Below are 21748 nucleotides of genomic sequence, written 5' to 3'. Positions count from 1 at the left end.
CTCAATGTTGAAAGGCATAATTAGTGGGACCATGGTGATAACACATACAAATAGTAACCAAGTTTGGACATTATTCTCAAAGCTCATTGTTAGTCCTCCTGGTAACGTAAGGCTCTACCAAAATGTAATGGACCTGAATGAAGCAAGAATTATAGTTGGTACTAATATGTGGGACCATTTGAGGAGAGTTCAAAGAAAACTGGTGTGAATAAATTCACACCCATGATGTGGAAAGGGCTTCTTTCAAAGCTGACCAATCTTCCATTTCTATGATAATAGTATGTAAGTGCAAATGTTTTCTGGAGGACCCGCTGCGATCGCTGTTGACGATGAAGATGCTGCATCACATGGACTACATTTACCAAATAAAAAACATGTGCCTCAAACCAGGATCAAACCATTGAACTCCTGCACGCTAACCCAAAACTCTATCCACTGCACTAACTGTACAGCATGACAATTATGTGCTGATCAGAGGCAGTTACCATATGTGTGGTTACAGTGTTGCCAGATGGACGCTCCTTAACATCCTTTTTCTGCTGGATGTACTCGCCGGATGAAATTCTGTGAGAGACATTTTTTTATCACTGGCATGTGAGGAGTGGCACTGCAAAGCCCAAGTGTGCAAATTTTGCTTCACCCTGTATAATGGCCTGGATTCAAGTGGCATCCTGGAGACATTTTTACAGGTGGCTCAGAAGTCTGATGCAAGAGCCGACTTGATGCCCACAAGCGAGGCAATTATTAGTCGCTCCAGCAGGAGGTTTAGTCATAAGCTCATGTCTTATGACCTTTCTACCCCTACTGTTTGATGGTACTAGCTGAGCATGAATGAAGTTGTTATTACCCATCTTTGGATTATATCTGTAATAAATTTTAAAATGAATACAAAAGCTCATGCTGCAATATCATGAACAATTTGTTCTTAAACTCAGCTTGGGGTTTGGATTGAAAAGTGATGATAATTGGCTTATGTGACCTTAATGCTCAAATCTTAACAATACAAATCACTGACCAATTAATCTGAGACCATAATTCATGTGCTTAACACTCGAAAACATTTACAAGCAGATGCTGTTGATGAATAAATTAACTGTTTCTTAAACAGAGGCCTGCTACTACACAACTTTTAGCTGTATATGGCCACAGGTTGTACAGCAACTGCTATTAAACCATATTATGCCAAGAAGGGAGATCTTATTAATACAGAGGATATGCTGAAAACCAAAACTGAATCTCTATCAACTAGCTACAGCCTCATTAGTCAACCATAGCTGAGCACTACATCTCCACAATACATTCTGTGGGCAATACTAGCAGAAAAATCTTTGCTGTGGTGAAATTCTTTTGAAATTATATTATTAAGAAATCTGTGGAAATACAGTTGGCAGAAGATTTTACTAATCAGGATGGTGACTTTCATCTGGATAAGGTGTCGGTGCTGTCATTTCCTTAATTTGTTCATAAAGACTAAATTATACACCTAGTGCTTCATATTGTAACAACTAATTCTACCAATTTTACCAGTTTTAACTTTGAGGGTACAATTTGACAGAGGGTGTGCCCATGGTGTGCTAAATTGCAGTACAATTTGACAGAGAATGCTATGTTTGTCAGAAGATGTTCATCCAGCCAAGACCTTTGCACATGCAGCACTGCATTGTGGCATAATTAGAGCAATATAAACTCCAGTCATCAAACTCAGCTAGAGATTGCTGCCTGACTGCCAGCCAAACTATTGAGGCAGGAAGTCAACAACATCTGAATTGATTTATTTGCATATCAAAAACTGTTGTGTTATATGAGGCATGATCACTGCATACCTGATTATACAAATGGTTAGCATACATAAATGTTATTACATAGATATTGTGTCTCTTGCATTTTTACACAGAATGCATAGCCTACTAATTAAGTTGTATGCCATAAGTTACAATTTTGTTTGTTAGAATCACATTTATAATAAAAGATTTTTTTCATCACATACAAATTCGTTTGTGTTATAAAATACTTGTTCTTTCAACCATGTCTCTACCACTATTTTAAATTTATTTTTATCTAATGTTCTGCTTCTGGTTTCGTATTAGTGCACATCTGATATACTTTCATACATGTGGACGTTCTGTTTGGCATGCATAAGTACTTTGGGCATGTATAGACGGGGGACTGGCAGTATTTTGTGCTCAAAAAAGTACTATACACAAGAAGTTAAGTTGCTTGAACCAAAAATACAAATAATGTATTTCTTCTCCCAGAGAAACTGTTTTGTTCCAGTGGAGTTTCCCCAAAGAAGAATTCCATAATTCAAGCATGTAGGAAAAAAGGCATAGTATGCTGTAAGCATGAGCTCTATGCTCACACAATCTTTTAGCTTCCTAAGGAGATTTAAAACTCTTGAAACTTACCGCAGAGCTTTTCTGTGTGGATATTGCAGCATAATTTACTATATTACAGAATGCTTGAGTTCACTTTGTCCATTATTAGTTTCTCTAAGGAAAAAGATGATATATTCAGTTTTATTTTTATTTGATGTCAACCTATTTTCATGGAACCACTGAAATGCTTTTTCCATCATGGAGTTGTTCATTTGTTCGACGACATTCATGTCATTATGCGATGTGCAATCCCAAAATTACAGAGGTCCAACACAAGCACAGCAGCACTACACAGAACTACCTTCCAGAGCCATCCTTACCATCAGATGGTGTACCACAATGCTTTGTCTTGAGAGTATTTCTATTTATAGTGTACATTGATGTTCTGCCCTGATGTGTGAGGAAGACAGAAGCAATACTATTTGCAGATGATACCATTCTGTTTATTGAAGCAAAAAGTAGAGATCTTACCATTTCTGCAAGTCTCATCAGAGGTGAAGTTTACCGGTGGCTCTATAGAAGTTGGCTCATCTTAAACCCACAAAAACTGTTGCTTTATACTTTCAGCCCTTTAAATCAAAAATGTAGAAAAGCCAGTAATTCATATGAACACTATTCTGATTATTGTATTTTCCTTCTTGAATGTCATTAAGGCATGAGGAGAACTACCCCAAAAGATAACTTAATATCTAAACAGTGAGTGTATCTGAGAAAAATACACAGTTTTTACCATTTCATGAGCACCATTGCTAGAGAGCACTCTGATTACATATGCTAACTTAGAGAGTTGTGAGATTAAGGGAGACTTGAAAGAGTTCCATTTTAGAATTTCTTGCAGGAAAAAGGCCTAGAAACTTTGTATCAGTGATATTTTGAATAGAATAAATAAATAAATATTTTTAATACTGAGTGCATTTCTCCCATATTTGACTTCATTCCATAAGTATATGTCATCACTCACAAACATTTATTCTATACATTCAGATTTAACAGATTTTGAGCTTAAGTTGTTTACCTTCATAAAATTTTTTGTGCAGTTTATGGAAGTCCACTCTTTTCAGTATTTATTTATTTATTCATTTATTGTTGTGCCAATTGGTTGCCTCATAAAATGATATTTAGTCATTCAATAAAGAGAAAATGTAGCTTAAGAAAAGAAAAATACTCTGCTGGTATACTATGCACTGCTTGAACACTTGACCCTGCCTCTATAGAATAGGATACATTTCCACCACAGGCACATGGTTCAACATGTAGTCACCAAAAGACGCTTTGAATCGCCACTCTTCTGCCCTCTGGCAGTCTCTCACACAAATATGGTGTTTTTGTATAGTAAGATGGTATCTGTTCTTTTGGAATTACAATGAAATGAACACCCTTAGCTGCTTACAGGCATTGACGTACGTCAACGGGGACAGATGAAAATGTGTGCCCCGACTGGGACTCGAACCTGGGATCTCCTGGTTACATGGCAGATGCTCTGTCCATCTGAGCCACCGAGGACACAGAGCATAGAGCGACTGCAAGGATTTATCTCTGGCATGCCTCCCCCGAAACCCACATTCTCAACATATTGTCCCGCACTACATTCGTAGTGCCCCCGCCCATTATACTCATTACTCGCGGCGCGTTGCCGATTCCCGTAAGAGTTCAGGCACTGTTTGTGCATTCGCACAGAAGAAGAAGATGGTCAAGTGGCCGGTGGGCCTTAACTATATATACGTTGAGAATGTGGGTTTCGCGGGAGGCGTGCCGGAGATAAATCCCTGCAGTCGCACTATCCTCTGTGTCCTCGGTGGCTCAGATGGACAGAGCATCTGCCATGTAAGCAGGAGATCCCAGGTTTGAGTCCCGATTGGGGCACACATTTTCATCTGTCCCCGTTGACGTATGTCAATGCCTGTAAGCAGCTAAGGGTGTTCATTTCATTGTAATTTCATGGTGTTTTTGTATCGTGCCATAGAGGTATAATATTTTACACTACTTGCAAAGCTTAAAGACATCATTAAATTAAAAGTGGGAGGGACATAGAAAAGTAAATTAGTAGCCAAAGTAGGAATAAACTGTTTCTAAAAATTAATTTTATGGTAGTCTGCTAACCAGTCGTGTCTTGCTGTATATAAATGGATGTGCATTTTACACAGATGAAAATAAATAGGGTTCTTTGCTGATGATGGAAGCATTATATTATCTCCAAAACATATGTGCAGATGTAGATATAGAGATTCTCTACATCCAGAGCTGAAAGGCCAGCAAAGATGACTGCCATGCGGAAGACCAAGGTTTGATTCCCAGCACTGCCAAAGATTTTTTCTTGATGGGAGGACTCTTATGGGGTGCACTCAGCCCTGTGATGCCTGTTGAGGAACTACTTGACTGAGTAGTAGTGGCTCCACAGTCTGGAAAGTCTGAAACATGGTCTGGAAACTGGTGCGCCCCTCCACACCTTGTGCATATGTGCCACAAGGCACAGGAGAACATGACACCCGGTAGACATCCTTTTGGCCTACAAGGCCTGGCAAGAAGCTCGCTGTCATGTTTAGGTGTAGAGATGCAACAACAGAAGGACTCATAAAGAAAATATACAGAAAAATATGGTAACATAAAATCCTGAGTAGAATATAAATAATGAAACGAGTAACCACAACTACTCTGCATATGCCTGAGGCATTGAATAGTTGAGAAGCACATAAACATCTCTGGGCTTTTGGATGTTGTACAATGAAGTGTTTACCATCTAAAGAGCAACTGGCCTTTCAGGTGTACAATGTGTATTCTGTTTATATAAAAATGTGTAATACATAACAATACCAGAGAAGGAAAGTCGCTACGCATCACGTAGCAGAGATGCTGAGTCACAATAGGCACAATAAAAAAGATTTACACACTCATAGCTTTCAGCCATTAAGGCCTTTATCAACAGTAGACACACATACACACATGCATGCACACACTCACGCAAACGCAACTTGCACACGCGTCTGCTGTCTCAGAGAGTGTAGTTTCAGCTCTCTGAGACCGCAGACGTGAGCAAGTTGCGTTTGTGTGAGTGTGTGTATGTGTGTCTACTGCTGACAAAGGCCTTAATGGCAGAAAGCTATCGGTGTGTGAATCTTTTTATTGTGCCTATCGCGACTCAGCATCTTGGCTATGTGGTGAGTAGCAACTTTCTTCTCTGGTATTGTTACATTCCATCCTTGATTTTCCATTGTTTTATTTGTGTAATACATATTTAGATATACATAGGAATTTTTGAAATGAGGATGTTGTACAGATAAGTATTTAAATTTTTTTATGACATTCATTTTGGCAAACAGTCTAACTTGTAACTGCAGTTTTGTATTCCAAACATTCATGTCATTTATGGGAGTAAGAAATGGAGTATTCCTTCTACTTATTTCTGAATATTTTTCATTTTTTTGTTTGTTGCCTTTGTTCTGCTGTACATTTCTGCATCCAAATTCAGATCGGCACTTGGAACAATACACTTATTACATTTGGATGCCACAATTCTTTGAAAATTATTAATGTATTTATGCAAATATTAAGCAAATAGCTATAATATCCTTCAACTAATTAGTAAGACTGAAGGAATAGCAACTTCTTTTATGATTTTGCTGTCTGTCTGATGCTCTATTCATTCATAGCTTTTCTAAGCACTAAGAACAAATAAATTAAGTGACAATTAATTGTTGATACAACTTATAGAATTAGATAATAATAGGTACTTTTCTCTGTTATTGTGCATCTTGACTTATAACACGTACCCAAAGATGATACTTTGTGATGGAGTCTATGGAACATGTAAATGAAACTGCTGTAAATCAGATTTGTACAGTAAGTTACAAAATTGCTTATACTAAGTTCTGAATGTAGTATGCCTGTGATTTGCAACTGAATAAACAACTTCTTTTCAGGAGCTGCATGGCCATTGACACTGAAACTATTCATGATCCTTAGTACTTTTCTTTTTAACTTACGTTAAACAATGAATTAATGTGTGTTACAATTTTACTATCACATATGTTTACTTGAATTTCCAAATTAAGAGGCAGATAAAAATATGTAGCTGCACATTTTTACAGGCAACATTCAGCATGGTTGATGGGACTGGCAATGGCCAATACAGTTATTTTGGAGATGGACTTTGTTCTGGTCATTGTGGTATAACTATTGATTCTCCTCAGGAGAAGGACTACGGCAGATGGCAGTGCATTGTTTTAACAGCTCACAGAAGAAAACCTCTTTCTTCTTTTATCTCTATTTCTTCAGACATGGGAGATGTTGCTGGAGCTGGTAAGTTGTGAGAAAGATAACAATAACTTGGTGAAAAGGAAAGGACTCATGTGGCCTTTCAGAGACTCACTGTGCTCACTAATGAATTTTTACTACCACAACAGTTGGACATGAGGTAAACTTGCAAAAGAATTGTGAACTGAATTGCTTCTCACATCACAGTTGATTGTTAATCATTGTAACTGACTGATGATGTAATCTGATTCACATTCTTTTGCTGAGTAATATACTACAGAGGGGTAGGAGGGGGTGGGGAGATATTAATTCTATAACAGACAATCAGGATCAGGTCAAACATGTTGTTATGTTAATACCTTCTTGTATCACATGGACTGTTCTCAGATTTTTTGTGCATTAAGATGTAACACTTTTTATGATCCAAAAGCAAAAATCAGTTTATATTCTCAGACAGTAAGTGTTTGGAATGATACAGGGCTCTTGCATTGATATCCTGAACAGAACCCTAGTGGAGGTGGTTTGCTAGTGCCTTCGTCTTATAAAGCATCAAATATGCGTTTGTATCCTATGAATGATATTGATTATTTCTTTTGTGAGGCTGAAATTCAGTGTAATAACATAGCCTACTTTCAAATAATGTGGATGGGCACCATCATCCTAACTGCACCCACTTGACACATGGTTCATCATTAGTTCATATCCTCATTCCACAGGATATGGAAAATAATTTTGGGATTTGACTCAACATAAGTACATAGTCTGTTGGCAAAGAACTTTATGCTACCATCTCTTGCTCCCTTCCATTAATATATCTTCTCCAGCCAAAATTTGAACTAGCTATCTTCAGGTTGAGCATCACTATATTAGATGTTTCAGAGATCTTAGCTATGGAAGCTAGTTTGTCATGCTTTACTACTCTATTAAACTCAAGGCATTAGTGGAAAAGCATTTGATCACCTAGAAAAATGTAAGTGAAGGAAATTACTATGACTCTCTTCAAAGGTACATATACAGTGGAGTCCCATTAATTCGAACTAATTGGGACTGGGTCTTGTTCGGATTACCGATTTGTTTGGATTAGCCGGAATTACAATGATGAGTTTCTAGAATGAAGTATACCAAGCAGACAAGCAGTTAAGTGGGTACACCATGGTAACAGATGGCTCACTCTCACTCCCTGTCGTTGTTGTTGTGCACTGTTGCAATCTTTGTAGTGTCTGAGGTCAGTGCGCTGCCAGTTGGCTTGCAAAGCCCTTCGTTATGTTATTATCGATCGCTGGCACTTGTGACAGTTGTATTGTATTCGTTCAGGTATAGTGGTGTATGTATTTTCGTCATGAGTAAACAGAAACATGCCACATTAACTCTCAAAGAGAAACTGAATGCTTTGAAATGGATAGAGAATGGTGAGAATGCATCTAAACTGTAAATGGAACTGGGTGTTGGCAAAGCGACCATTTGTGACTGGAAGAAGAACCAAGTGAAGCTTGAACAGTCCTGTGCAAAGTCTTCAGGAAAAACACTCTAAATTTGGCAGACTTAGAAACAGTCCCAGTATGATAAAGTGGATGAAGCTCTTTTCCTTTGGATTACACAGGAAAGAGAAAGGGGAACTCCTTTGAGTGGAGCACTGGTTCAGAAGAATGCTGTTTTACCTGAACAATTTAATGAATTGTGTTAAGTCTTTTAGTGTGAATATGGGTTGGTTGGACAGATTCAAAAAATGTCATGGAATCCGTCAGCTAACAATTACTTGAGAGGAGATTTCTTCTGACCGTGATGCAATGAAGGAATACTTGGATGAGTTTGAAAAAATAAGAGAGGGAAAGTATTCTCCCCAACAAATTTATAACGTTGGTGAGACTGGCTTTAATTTTAGGGCATTGCCAACAAAAAGCCCAGCATCAAAAGTGGAAGACCATTGTCCTGGTTTTAAAATGTGCAAAGATCGTGTGACTTTATTAGCATGCAGCAACACTGCTGGTAATCACAAGCTGCCTTTAATGCTGATCAGCAAATCTGCTAGGCCCAAAGATTTTAAAAACTGCAACATGAAGTTCCTGCCCTTATATTATCGCAACCAGAAAAAAGCATCGATGGTTGGTAACCTGTTCAAAGAATGATTTCATGGCCAGTTTTTTCCCTCTGTCAACAGTTTTCTAAGGAAAATCATTTGTCTTTCCATGCAATCCTTTTGATTGATAATGCGCCAACTCACCCCAGCACTGAGGAATTATGTGATGGAGATATTGTGGTGCCGAATGTTACACCACTTCTACAGCCGATGGACCAGGGCAACTGCAAACATTAAACCTGATTTACAGAAAACAATTTTTAAGAATGCTGACCCAAGATGATAGCATTCTTTTAGTGGACAAAATAAAGAAGACCAATGTGAAGGATATTGTTTATTGGACCACTGAGGCATGGCAGAATATTTCAGAAAATACTCTGAGAAAATCATAGACATCTCTTGAATTTCAGGACAACTTAGTTGAAAATGAAGAGGAAAATCTACTACAAATGATACAGACAATCCCTGGATGTGAAGAAGCTAGTGAAGGAGGCATAGATGAGTGGATAGCAGCAGGTGGGGCATGTGTGGAGAACCTCACTGACGCTGATTTAGTTGCTGCTGTGACTCAAGACTAGGAAAAAGTGGACTGCTGTGACAGAAGTGACAATGAGCCTGAAAGTGACAAAGGAGAGCTGGTGCCATACAGTGACACAGCAGAAACCTTTGACCTCGTACTACGTTATTTGGAGCAACAGCCCACTGCTACACCTGCTGATTTGATGTGCATGAGACAATGGCGCAACTATGCATCATGTAACAGACTGTCTTCATTATGCCAAAAAACAATGACTGAGTGTTTGTTATCTAAAAAGTAGGGATAAATGTCCACTGTATTTTAGCAAGTTTGACAGCTTTTCTTTCATTGTTATGCAGTGTTTAAACCTAATGTTTCCTTGCCAATTTTTCTACTACATGTTTACTGTACTGTGTAAATTAAAGTAGTGTGTGTGTACAACAGTTTACCACACAGTTTTTGATACTTAGACTAACATTTTTCATGTTCAGATTAACCAAACATTCAGATTACCAGGGTTTGGATTAGTGGGATTCTGCTGTACAGGGTGGAGAAAAACTGAGTCACAAAATTTTAACCCTGGATAGCTGATGCCAGTAGGAATGAAAATTACTAATGTTGTGTAGATCAATAAAGCACAATTTTTAAACTAATGAAACTTGGCGCCACACGCTCTGATTGGTCGTGGGATTGCCCTGTTGCTGGATGCTCTGGACAATGCATGATTGCAACTGCTTTGCCTGCCAGAGATCATGATGTATCCAAGGTGGCCCGCATACTCAGTGGTAGCGCGCCAGCCTTCCACTCTGGGGGCAAATCTGCTGGGATCCCAACACATCCATCGTAATTTCATGATAAGATGTACTGGAAACAAATCTATCAACAGCTATAGTTTGCATACAGAAAGGCCAATCCCCTGGCATGACACAAGCTTGGTAATGTCGAACGGTGTTTTGCCGAACTCTTTCAAAGATTCCTGGCATTCCCCTGATGTGATTAGTGGCATGTTGAATGCGATCCATTAATTCCTCTTCGTTTCTATGTGGTTTGTGTCTGGGTGGGTGAACTAGAACCTTGAAGAATCCCCACAGGAAAAAGTCTGGTGGTGTGAGGTCTGGTGGCGTGAGGTCTGGTGACTGTGCGGGATTTCAAAGTAATAAATGATTGAAATGAGGTGGACCTCAACTATGTACCCTCCGACTCCGCATTGAAATTTTAAAAGTTTTGGTTGGTTTCGTTGCCTAGGGGCTAGGATACATAGTTGCCACATTACAGGCCAAATACTGCTGAGTCTACAGTATACAATAAAAATACACACATGAATCGAATGGTCGAAGGTTTCTATCACTTGACAACTGTGAATTATGAAAGTAACACATAAATTTATAAATGAAAGATTACTATTGAATAAAATCTGCAGGTACTATCTTAACGACTTTAAATGATGAGTACGATAGTAGAAGTACTTTTGAGAATGCGGTATATTTCTGCAAAACACTTATTGGTGTCGGTGGTCCAGCAATTAAATAAAATATAAGTTGAATAACAGGGAAACAATAGATTCCTACTGCATGTAATTAGTTATGAAGAACAACATAGCTCGCAAGATATTCACTTCTACACGCACACTACATCTTCACTGTAAAAGCCATGGAAATCTCGCAAGTGCACAAGTCAGCACTATGAAATATTTCTATTTGCTGTGACCACATGTTAACTGCTCCACACTCTCCAAGTCCCTCTCACGACTCTGCGTCCATCGCACCGTCGCATTCAGCACTTCCTGTATCCAGTGCCATACCGTCCAGCCCTGCCGCACTGCCAGAACTACCCCGTGTTCTCTCCATAAATTCGCTTCCGTCCAGGCTCTCCATTCACGAGCGCTGTGATTGGCTAGAGTGCTTGCGCCATGTCTTCATGCCAACGCACAGTCACACTAACATAATGAAACATATTCGAAATACTGGATTCACATTTAAATACTTGAAATTAAATAAATATTCCTACGGCTGGACCATAAAAGCACTCTAACACACATTATTAAATACATAAACAAATTAAATAAACATATATCAAAGGAATAGCGACAAAAGGTAGGCCAGTAGCCTAATGTCTCTGTGCTTTCTAAAACACAGTAAATATTTAACCAATTTCTTCATGAATAGTGTATATCAGATGTAAACAAAGACATAGATGAATAAATATATTTATAAGCATGCTGCTACCATTTTTTTTGTGTAACTGTGGAGTACTTATGGCCTGACGCGATTGATAGTAATCGGCCACTTTGACCTCCAATAACTCATGTACTATTCAAGTCTCATGCCTGTAATTTATACCAATTTAGGTTTACACTAATAGCTTTCTATAGACACATAGATCAACAAAATCAAATGAACCATTTAGATTTTGGAAATTTGTTGCTGGGTGTTACTTGTATAATTTACAGTCAGATACTAAACTTTAAACTAATAAAGATATTGAAAATCTGATTACACCATCAGAATCATTGTGCAAATAATAGTAATGTACAGGTTTCTTTTTGAGATATCATCATTCATCTGGCTACTATTAATTTCCATATGAACTGTGAAATGTCTGCCATTAAGGTTTCACAAAGTCCGCCATTTTGGCACTCCTGGCATAGACATCTCCTTCATCGACACAAAGCACCATCCCTGTCACAGTGTCAACATGGAATTCCCAGCCATGCGGCCGATGGACCATGTGGTCTGGCCATTGTGCGGCATCATGCGGTTGCTAATGAGCTGTGGCTTGCACAGCAACCCGAGTGGTTGCCGCCAACTCTGAACTTAGAACATTTCCTGGGTGCCGCAACTCACCTGTTACCTCACAGTGGGTGAACTAGAACCCTGAAGAATTCCCACAGGAAAAAGTCTGGTGGCATGAGGCCTGGTGGCATGAGGTCTGGTGGCGTGAGGTCTGGTGATAGTGGGGGCCATGTCCTGTGAGCACCTTTGCCAATTTCCTGGCCATCAAAGAGTTCATTTAAATATCTGCGCACAGCACGACTGTTATATGCAGGCATCCCATCATGCTGCAACCACATGCGTAGCTGTATGTCCTGGGGAACATCTTCCAGCAGGTTGGGTAGAGTTTCTTGCAAAAAGTGAAGGTAATTTGCCCCAGTAAGTCGAGGAGGTAGACGGACTGGCCCAATCAGATGGTCACCCACAATGCCTGCCCAAATGTTGAGAAAAAATGTTCCTGGTGTTCACGGATGTACGTGATGTGAGGATTTCTCCTTGCCCAATAATGAACATTTTGAGTGTTGTAAAGGCCATCCCAATGGAAGGTGCACTTGCCAGTAAACAACACAATGATGGGGAAGTCAGGTCCTTGTGCAACATGTTGCAGAAACCACCGGCAAAACCCTAGCCTGTGTTCATAGTCTGCCACAGGATTTAGGTCTTGTACAGGGTGGAAACTAAATGGATCACGACCATCATACCTCAAAACCTCCCAGACTAACCGATGAGCGACACCCACGTAATGTCCAACTGCTCAGGTACTTGTCGTAGGTGCTTCCTTGATGTGCTCGAGAACAGTCTCCCGTTGTGTTTGAGGTCTTCCAGGATCACCATGATATCCCGCTAATGAGCCTGTTTCACTAAGTCACTAGTGAATTGCTGTAAACATTTGCAGATGCGAGTGGCATCTTGCTGGGTACCATTCCTCATACAACCATTGAGCTTCATGCTCATTACCATCAGCTAGTCCATAAACAAAAACCATATCTCGTTGTTTTTTAAATTAATACTGTGCTGCCATGCTTACTCTATGACTAAATTGCAGGTGACATGTGCGTGCTCTGAAGCAAAGCTTATGTGTGAATGCCTGTGACGTGAGGTGGCACAAACAGCAAGACCTATTTGACATGTGTGCGTTTCATGTTGGGGCAGCGACGGAGTGAGGGACATTTGTATGTGTCAACCGACAACCATTGTGCTGCCTGTCAACCAGCGGATGGCAACAGGGCAATCTTATGGTCAATCGGAGCATGTGGCATCAAGTTTCTGTAGTTTAAAAATGGTGCATTGTTGACCTACAAAAAATTAGTAATTTTGGTTCCTACTGACATCAGATATCCAGGGATAAAATTTCGTGACTCAATTTTTCTCCACCCTGTTTGTCACATATCTGCCACCATTCTTTGTTTTAGTGCTAAATACAACCACATAAATAAAAAAGTAACGATTTTAGGACTATTGATATAAAAACTAATACTATGAATTACAGTACTAAGCCAAGAAATTCACCAATTATGGGAAAGTGCAGTTGCAATGCTGTCTCATGCATATGGTAGAATGAAAAGACTTTTCACCTTGCTGGACTTAAGATTTTCTTCCATTCCCATCCAACATTTCCTAGTTCTTCAACTAATGTATTTTTCCAAAAATGACAGTAACTGTGTGCTGTCATTTGCTGCTGCAAAATAACAAGGTCTGATCTTACTGTATCATACACCAATACAGAAAGAAACTGGAAAAATTGTTCTTATTACATGAATTGGGCTCAATCTCACATCTTATTTAAATATGGAATCATCATTAATATGTTACATTGGTGTGACAGAAATGACTACAAGCTTTCTGCGCATGTTGTTCAACACACATCAATATGTACAGAAAGTCATCATTTGCTGGTGGTAGGACTACAGTGAATGATGTTAATGTGTGTTGGTGCACACTTCTCAACTAGATTTAACTTGTGCACTGGTTAATTTATATAGTGGTTGTGCATCATTATGCATCAGAGTGCCCTTACAGTCATATAGCGACTACACTGATATGTAATATCTTTGACATCATTTAGTCCTCGTTTTTTATAATTATTCTCTCACTTATTTTTCGCACTGATGTATTTTCAAACTGCATTGCATGAGCACACTATGCAATCAATATTGCTTTAAGGCTTAAAGTTAATTTCTATGAGCCACAAGATTTTTGCCATCCCAGTGTGATTGTAAGTGACAGTCAATGTCAACTAATGTGCTATCCATGCTTCATCATTCCAACATCAAGCCCACATCAACTGCATCATCTGTGTACTGCATTGGCAACATACTTTGAGCATCAAAAGCTGCTCTACCGCATCAGTTGCACCACTGGCCATCTGTATGTTAAGGTATAGCAATGCTGGACCCAGCACCATCCATCTATATGCCTCTGAGCACTTCAGTTAACCAAGTGGGTTTCAAATCACCACCTTTTTGGAACAGAAACCCGTCCTATGGTTCGTGCAACTGAAGAGTCAATTCTTGCTCACCAATGTCACAGCTAACAAAAATAATTTTGGTTATGTCACCACGGCACTTAACAAAGACATGGCTCTCAAGGTGCAGGATATTTTGGCCTTACCACCAAGCACTGACCAACATATTACTCTGAAGGATGCAATCTCTGTCACAATTTGAGCAGAATGACCTGATAAGTCGCTGCAAAAAAGAGGATTTAGGAGATCATACTCCCTTACAGTTGTTGGGTTGGTTGCAAACACTAGTGTGAATAATACTGTTAATGGAGACATTCAAAGGAACATCTGGCTGTCACATCTTCCTCTCAATGCACGGAAGATCCTTGTAGTATGTGCCAGAGACCATGACACGTTAGTGCAGACTACAGATCATATTGTGGAGATGTACTCTTGTGCAATAGTAGCGAGTGTTAGCTCACCACCTGATTCTGTTATAGTATCACTGTAGACGCAGAGCTCACTGCACAAGTGACCACACTATGGACACGGCATTCCAGTCATCAACCTTAACAATATCACTCACCAGGACAATGCAACCAACAATTTTTGTCAAAGGAGATCTGCTGGTACCACAGAAGGTTTGAACCTCAAGTACAGAAAAGCACTCCACCGTGCAAGATGGGAAACATAACAGGAAGTCAATAATAAAGAAGACTGGCTTTCTGAACAGAAGTCATCAATTGTTTGCCACCGATCTCTATACCAATCTCCAGTTCTTGGAGGATACTGGTCCAGACATGTCTGTTTATTCATCCACTCATCTGCCTTGCAATAATTGTGATGGCTGTCACCTCTTTGCTGCCAAAAGACCTGCGATAAAGACGTATGGTCATGTGGCACAGACCTATGTAATAAGTTAAGAGTTGGAATTTATTACAGCAAATGTGACACATTTTAATGGTCTTCGGATGACAGGAGAGACAGTATGGTACTGGGGTGCAAGACTCACATGTCGCTCACGGTTGACTCATGTATTGTGTGCAGCCGATCTTCTTCTGGATCAGACAGCTGCATCGATCTTCACAAACTCTTCTTCTCTGAAGACTCTAGCTGGTTAAGGGAATTTCAAAATAGACTTCTTTTCTACTCTTGAAATGATTCTGTACTCTCTGGATACTTTTGTTCAACTCTGTTATATTTTCATCTCCACAATAAAACAACTTTACAAAATTCACACAAGCATTCAGCTCCCACAAGTCAACCCCGTCTTGGACCTTTAGAAACTAACAGATACAATTATAATGTGTTTGGTTTAATAACCAGTATAAAACCAGTTCTTGCTTATTACAAGTCCAACACCCGAAAATCAAATGTAAATATCTTTAGTTCAATACATAATTCATTTGTTCACAACAATACAGTCATTACACTGTCAATGAATAGAGCATGCTTGCTTCTTGTACTGGACATACAGCTTCTCAGGCGTGCACTGCAAACACTTGTCCATGCTAATCGACCTTCACTATTACTGTATTCTCCTGATACATGTCTATCCTGCACACACAGAACCTGTGGTGAGGTAGACACATCTCCACTCTCTTACCCTCGCACTTAAAACATGGGGTGTTTGAGACGGTGGAAAGCCGCGTGTCTCTAGAATTTACACTGAAATTCTTGCACTGCAACATTCCATATTAGAAGCTGACTTTCTGTCATTTTATGACCTGCTACCCAACCTCAGACATCGGCAACTATTTGATACCACAACCAATCTCACCAGTCAAGCATGTGTATGTTGTGTGGGTGGTGTAGGAGTTTGGATGATTGGTTGTGACTCTCCCTACATAGAACTTCTTAAACAGTTCCTAGAGATCAGCAGGCAGCTACTGACACTAGCACCAGTATGCTATTTGACAGTGCATCACATCCTCACAACAACTGGACTGCCAATCCATGCTTGACTGTACTGTTTGACAACAGAAAAGGTGAAAGTAACTTTCATGTTTTCTCAGGGTGTCTTCTGACCATCAAGCAGCAACTGGGTCTCACTGCTACATGTAGTTGGTTGGTTGGTTGGTTTGGGGAAGGAGACCAGACATCGTGGTCATTGGTCTCATCGGTTTAGGGAAGGATGGGGAAGGAAGTCGGCTGTGCCCTTTCAGAGGAACCATCCCGGCATTTGCCTGGAGTGATTTAGGGAAATCACGGAAAACCTAAATCAGGATGGCCGGACGCGGGATTGAACCGTCGTCCTCCCGAACACAAGTCCAGTGTGCTACATGTAGTGTCCATGAAGAACAATAGATGACTTCCATGCACTGATTACCAGCAGCTAAATCAAGGACAATCCCGAATTGCTATCCAGTACTACATATTGAGGGCTTATTATTTTATTCATGGCTGTAATTTTCAGCAACTGCAGTACTATTTTTTCAGGATAAATTTCAGTCATCAGTTGCAAATAAGTTTTTATTAACTTTACCAGTTTTTACAAGTTAATTTGTCATCTTCTGGAGCCTACAAAATTAGGAATATTATAAATCTTTAGACATTGGCTACACATTTATGTGAAGTACAAAAAGTAATTGACAAGGGCTACAAAATGAACCCTTTGGAAAAATGTGAATTATATAGACATTCTCACCTAAATTCAAAAGATTTGTTGAATGCTGAACTTGCATTAAAAACAGACGCTATTTGTATTGGGTATAATTTCTTATAAAATGTGGAAATTAGCCTTTCCATTTTATATATTGAAATTGTGTGTCATATTTTTTCAAATGTATTACATGTAACTTCTTCATATGCCTTGGTCATATTTTTTATGTGTGCTTTTATGTATGTCCATTGTTGCTAGCACAACAGATATATAGACGTGATTCAGTTATCGTAAATTGTCAAACAGTGTTTAAAATAATCACATACAATTTGTAAATTTCTAAACATACCATGGCATTATCCTTTGTGAAGAAAATTTTGCCTGTCTGCTAAACTAAGTACGTTTCTGTAATATTCTTTTTATATGTCACATAAATGTATAGCCAAGGTCTAGGATTTATAATATTCCAAATTTTGTAGCTTTCTGAAGATGACAAATTCATGTGTTGAAACCAGTAAAGATAATAAAAATTTATTTGCAACTGATGACTGAAATTTATCCTGAAAAATATTAAGGACTTTATGTTTAACATCTACAGTAAGCATGTCTTCTCCACCTTAGATTTGGTGCATGCATATTATCAGCTACCCATAGCACAAGAAAGTGTTGCTAAAACTGCTGTCACCACTCCATTTGGCATCTTTGAATTTAGAAAAATGTCATTGAGGTTGTGGAACTCATGCAAACTTTCCAATGTTTCATGGGTGAAGTGATGAGAGACCTGAACTTCTGTGACATATACATTGATGATTTATTAGTTTATGTCTAGCTCCGAAGCTGAACATTTGGTACTGACTGCATGTCAACCCTTCTAAATGTGTCTTTGGAGCTTCAGATGTCCACTTTCTGGGCCACACAGTCAATGTCCATGGAATTCGGTTGCCGTAACACGAGGTAGAACCAGTGACTTCTTGAACTGCATCGATTTCTGTTTGTCACCAACTTCTACCATTGTTGTGTGCAGAACCATACATTGTTGGACAGTGTTCTGAAATATCTTCTGCAGGGTTTGCGCAAACCAAATGACAGACTGCTGTGGAGTAGTAACCCGAGACGGCTTTCAACACTGTAAAGGCTGCTATTGCTGTGGCCACCCATTCATTTTTATGGATTTGTCAAAGTGCAAACAAGTGTTCATTTGACACAATTTTGTATGTAAACCTCTGCAACCACTGTACAATGGATCATCTACATTACTTAGCAGAGAGGATAAAACATTTACATTTGACATCATGGGAATGCCAACAGTTTCCACTGACCACCGAAAACCTGCCTTTACCACTGCTTCTACTGAGGCATACAAGACACCTACCACACCACCTATGGACACAACAGAACCATCTGCTACTCCACCATCGATCACTGACATCCCGCTGTTGACAATGAGTGCCATCCCTGACTTCTCAACAACATCAAAACCAGTTGTCATGTGATTTGCACACCACATCAAGTTTAATTGTAAGTATCATAAGCACTTGTGTGTGTGTGTGTGGGGGGGGGGGGGTGATGTAGGGGCTGTGCTTCATTGTGCATTGGGGTGTGGAAGTGTGCAAGTTATACAGTGATTATATTGAGACATACTGTCTTTAACATTGTTTATTCCTTGTTTTCTTTAATTACTCTGTCATGGATTTTTCATGTTGATGTATTCTGAGATTGCATTGTATGAACATGCTATGCAATAAATGTCACCTTACAGTTAATTTCTCACAAGCTGCAACACTTATTTCTGTTATACAATATGTTAATAACTCTGGAAAAAACATAATAATGCAGAATTTGATGTGGCAAGGAGTGCTAAGCTGGTGATATTCTCCAGCAGTAACAAAGCACTGCCACAATGAAGCCATAAACATACAATGTATTATATCTGTTTACTTCACATCAGTGAAAAAATATGTCATTTTTAATGACTACTGAAGTTATCTGAATGCTTCTCATTGATATAATTACAAATAGTCATATTTATAGAATCAAAACAAGCCACCTCAGAAAACAGTCCAATCTATTCATGTCATACCACCATCCGTCGCCACTACAGGAGTCCCCATCAGACTTCTCCTGCATACCCTCAGAGCTGCCTTGAAAATATCATACATCTGCCACATCCTCAGAAATTCTCTCCTGTCGCCCCACAGAATCAAGAGCCTTAACAGACCCACAACATGATCAGGAATGTCCCCTCAAAAAGTCTCAGTCCCACAGCAGTATCTGTCCTTGCCAATGATCTACCTGCATGTGGGTATGCCTTTGAGAAGCCCATTTGGCAAATGTTTATGACAGTTGGCAGGCTGTGACTCTATCATTGCATGCCCTAATGTTTTCAATAGACTCTAGGGCTGTGTCTGTCACACTACACATGTTGCCCCTATGTATTTTGCTGACATTTATTACAGATGGGATGGCAGTTGAATTTCAATTGGATATGGGAGCATCCGTCAGCCTCATTAATTTAGATATGACGGGAGCTTGGGGCACCCAGAGTTGCAATGGCTAGTCTGTCAGATTGTGTCTTATAGAAAACAGCGCTGTCCATTGCAAGGACAAATCTCCATCTTCATCATTGCAAGAATGTGGAATGGGAACTTGCATTGCCAGTAGTAAATTCACTGTTTGTGCAAAATGTTTTTGGTATGGACAGAATACTTTTGGGCTTCATGCCTTTTAGGTTTGGCTTTCAGATCAAGGAACGAAGTGCATTTAGTGTCTCAGTCTGTCACTTTTCATGATCTGGGCTCCTTACTCCAGTACTATAGCCAGACATTAAAGAAAACCTAGTACCATGGCTGAAAATTTTTAGGCATATGTTTCTCTTAAGCCATCAGTCATCCCAAAATTTTGTGGCACTGCCCCATTCCCTTAACCATGCATGACAAATGACAAGGAAAATACTGAGTTGTACACTGAAGAGCCAAAGGAACTGGTACATCTGCCTAATACTGTGTAGGGCCCCCGCGAGGATGTAGAAGTGTCGCAACACGATGTGGCATGGACTCGACTAATGTCTTCAGTAGTGCTGGAGGGAACTGACACAATTAATCTTGCAGGGCTATCCATAAAGCCGTAAGAGTACAAGGGGGCGGAGATCTCTTCTGAACAGCACATTGTAAGACATCCCAGATATGCTCAATAATGTTCATGTTTGGGAAGTTAGGTGGCCAAAGGAAGTGTTTAAACCCAGAAGAGTGTTCCTTGAGGTGATCTGCAGCAATTCTGTATGTATGGTGTGTTGCATTGTCCTGCTGGAATTGCCCAAGTCCGTCGGAATGCACAATGGACATGAATGGATACAGGTGACCAGGCAGAATACTTACATACGTGTCACCTGTCAGAGTCATATCTAATTGTATCAGGGGTCCTATATCTCTCCAACTGCACACACCCAACACCATTACAGAGCCTCCACCAGTTTGAACAGTCCCCAGCGGACATGCAGGGTCCATGGATTCATGAGGTATTCTCCATACCTGTCCACGTCCCACTTCCATCTGCTCGATACAATTTGAAACAAGACTAATCCAACCAGGAAACATGTTTTCAGTCATCAAAAGTCCATTGTTGGTATTGATGGGGTAAAGTGTGGCGTAAATATTTGTGTCATGCACTCATCAAGGGTACAAAAGTGGGCCTTTGGCTCTGAAAGCCTGTATCAATGATGTTTTGTTGAACGGTTCAGATGCTGACACTTGTTGATGGCCAGCATTGAAATCTGCAGCAATTTGCTGAAGGGTTGCACATCTGTCATGTTGAACAATTCTCTTTAGTCATTGTTGGTCCCATTTTTGCAGTATGTTTTTCTGGCCAAAGTGATGTTGGAGATTTGATGTTTTACTAGATTCCTGATATTCACAGCACACTCATGAAATGGTCATACAGGAAAATCCCCACTTCATCGCTACCTTGGAGATGCGGTGTCCCATTGCTCATGTGCTGACTATAACACCACATTCAAACTCACTCACATCTTGATAACCTGCTACTGCAGCTGCAGTAATCAATCTAACAATTGCGCCAGACACTTGTTGTCTTACATGGGCATTGCCAACTGCAGTGTCGTATTCTGTCTGTTTACATATCTCTGTATTTGAATATGCATGCCTATACCAGTTTCTTTGGCACTTCAGTGTAGCATTGGTAGGATCAGAGTATTGTTTCTCCTATTTCATTGAGTCAGTAGGCCATTACTTTGGTGGTAATTGAGAAGCCTAATAGTGCCGTGCAGCTCAGCAGTGACTTTAAAAAGATGGTCAGTGTACAATGTGTTGTGGATTCATATCCCATTCCATGGCAGGTGGAGTTGTTGGTGAAGTCATTGGGCTGCCAGTGTTTTTCCAGCATTGACTCGCAAGATGTTTACCTTCAGTTGCCTTTGGACACAGTTTCTTGGAATTTCCTGGTCCTCAGCACACCCTTTGGGCTTTATCAGTTTAATTGCTTGCCTTTTGGAGTCTTGTCTGTACCAAGAGTTCACCAATGATATTTGGAGCAATTGAGTCAGGAGATTCCCTGTTGGTTTAATTAACTTGATGACATCTAGGCCACAGGCACTACTTGGGAGTAGCATTTATAGAACCTTCAGTCAGTTTTCCAATGCCTCATGGATAATGGCGTTCTTGCAAGCTGGAAAAGTGCAGTTTTTTGGGTCACATACT

General features: G+C 39.8%; 1 protein-coding gene across 1 annotated transcript in view; it reads left to right on the top strand.

Annotated features, from left to right (window-relative positions):
* LOC124605275 overlaps positions 1-21748 on the top strand; it is a 177710-nt gene that overhangs the window by 85713 nt on the left and 70249 nt on the right. Inside the window, exon 6 of the mRNA XM_047136845.1 lies at positions 6461-6671. Within this exon, the coding sequence (XP_046992801.1) occupies positions 6461-6671 (211 nt within the window). The remainder of the gene's footprint in view (positions 1-6460; positions 6672-21748) is intronic.

This window comes from Schistocerca americana, chromosome 3 (assembly GCF_021461395.2).
Source record: "Schistocerca americana isolate TAMUIC-IGC-003095 chromosome 3, iqSchAmer2.1, whole genome shotgun sequence".
In the NCBI taxonomy this organism is placed as follows: Eukaryota; Metazoa; Arthropoda; class Insecta; order Orthoptera; family Acrididae; genus Schistocerca; species Schistocerca americana.
Note: the sequence above shows the minus strand (reverse complement) of the source record. Positions and strands in the feature narration are given on the sequence as shown.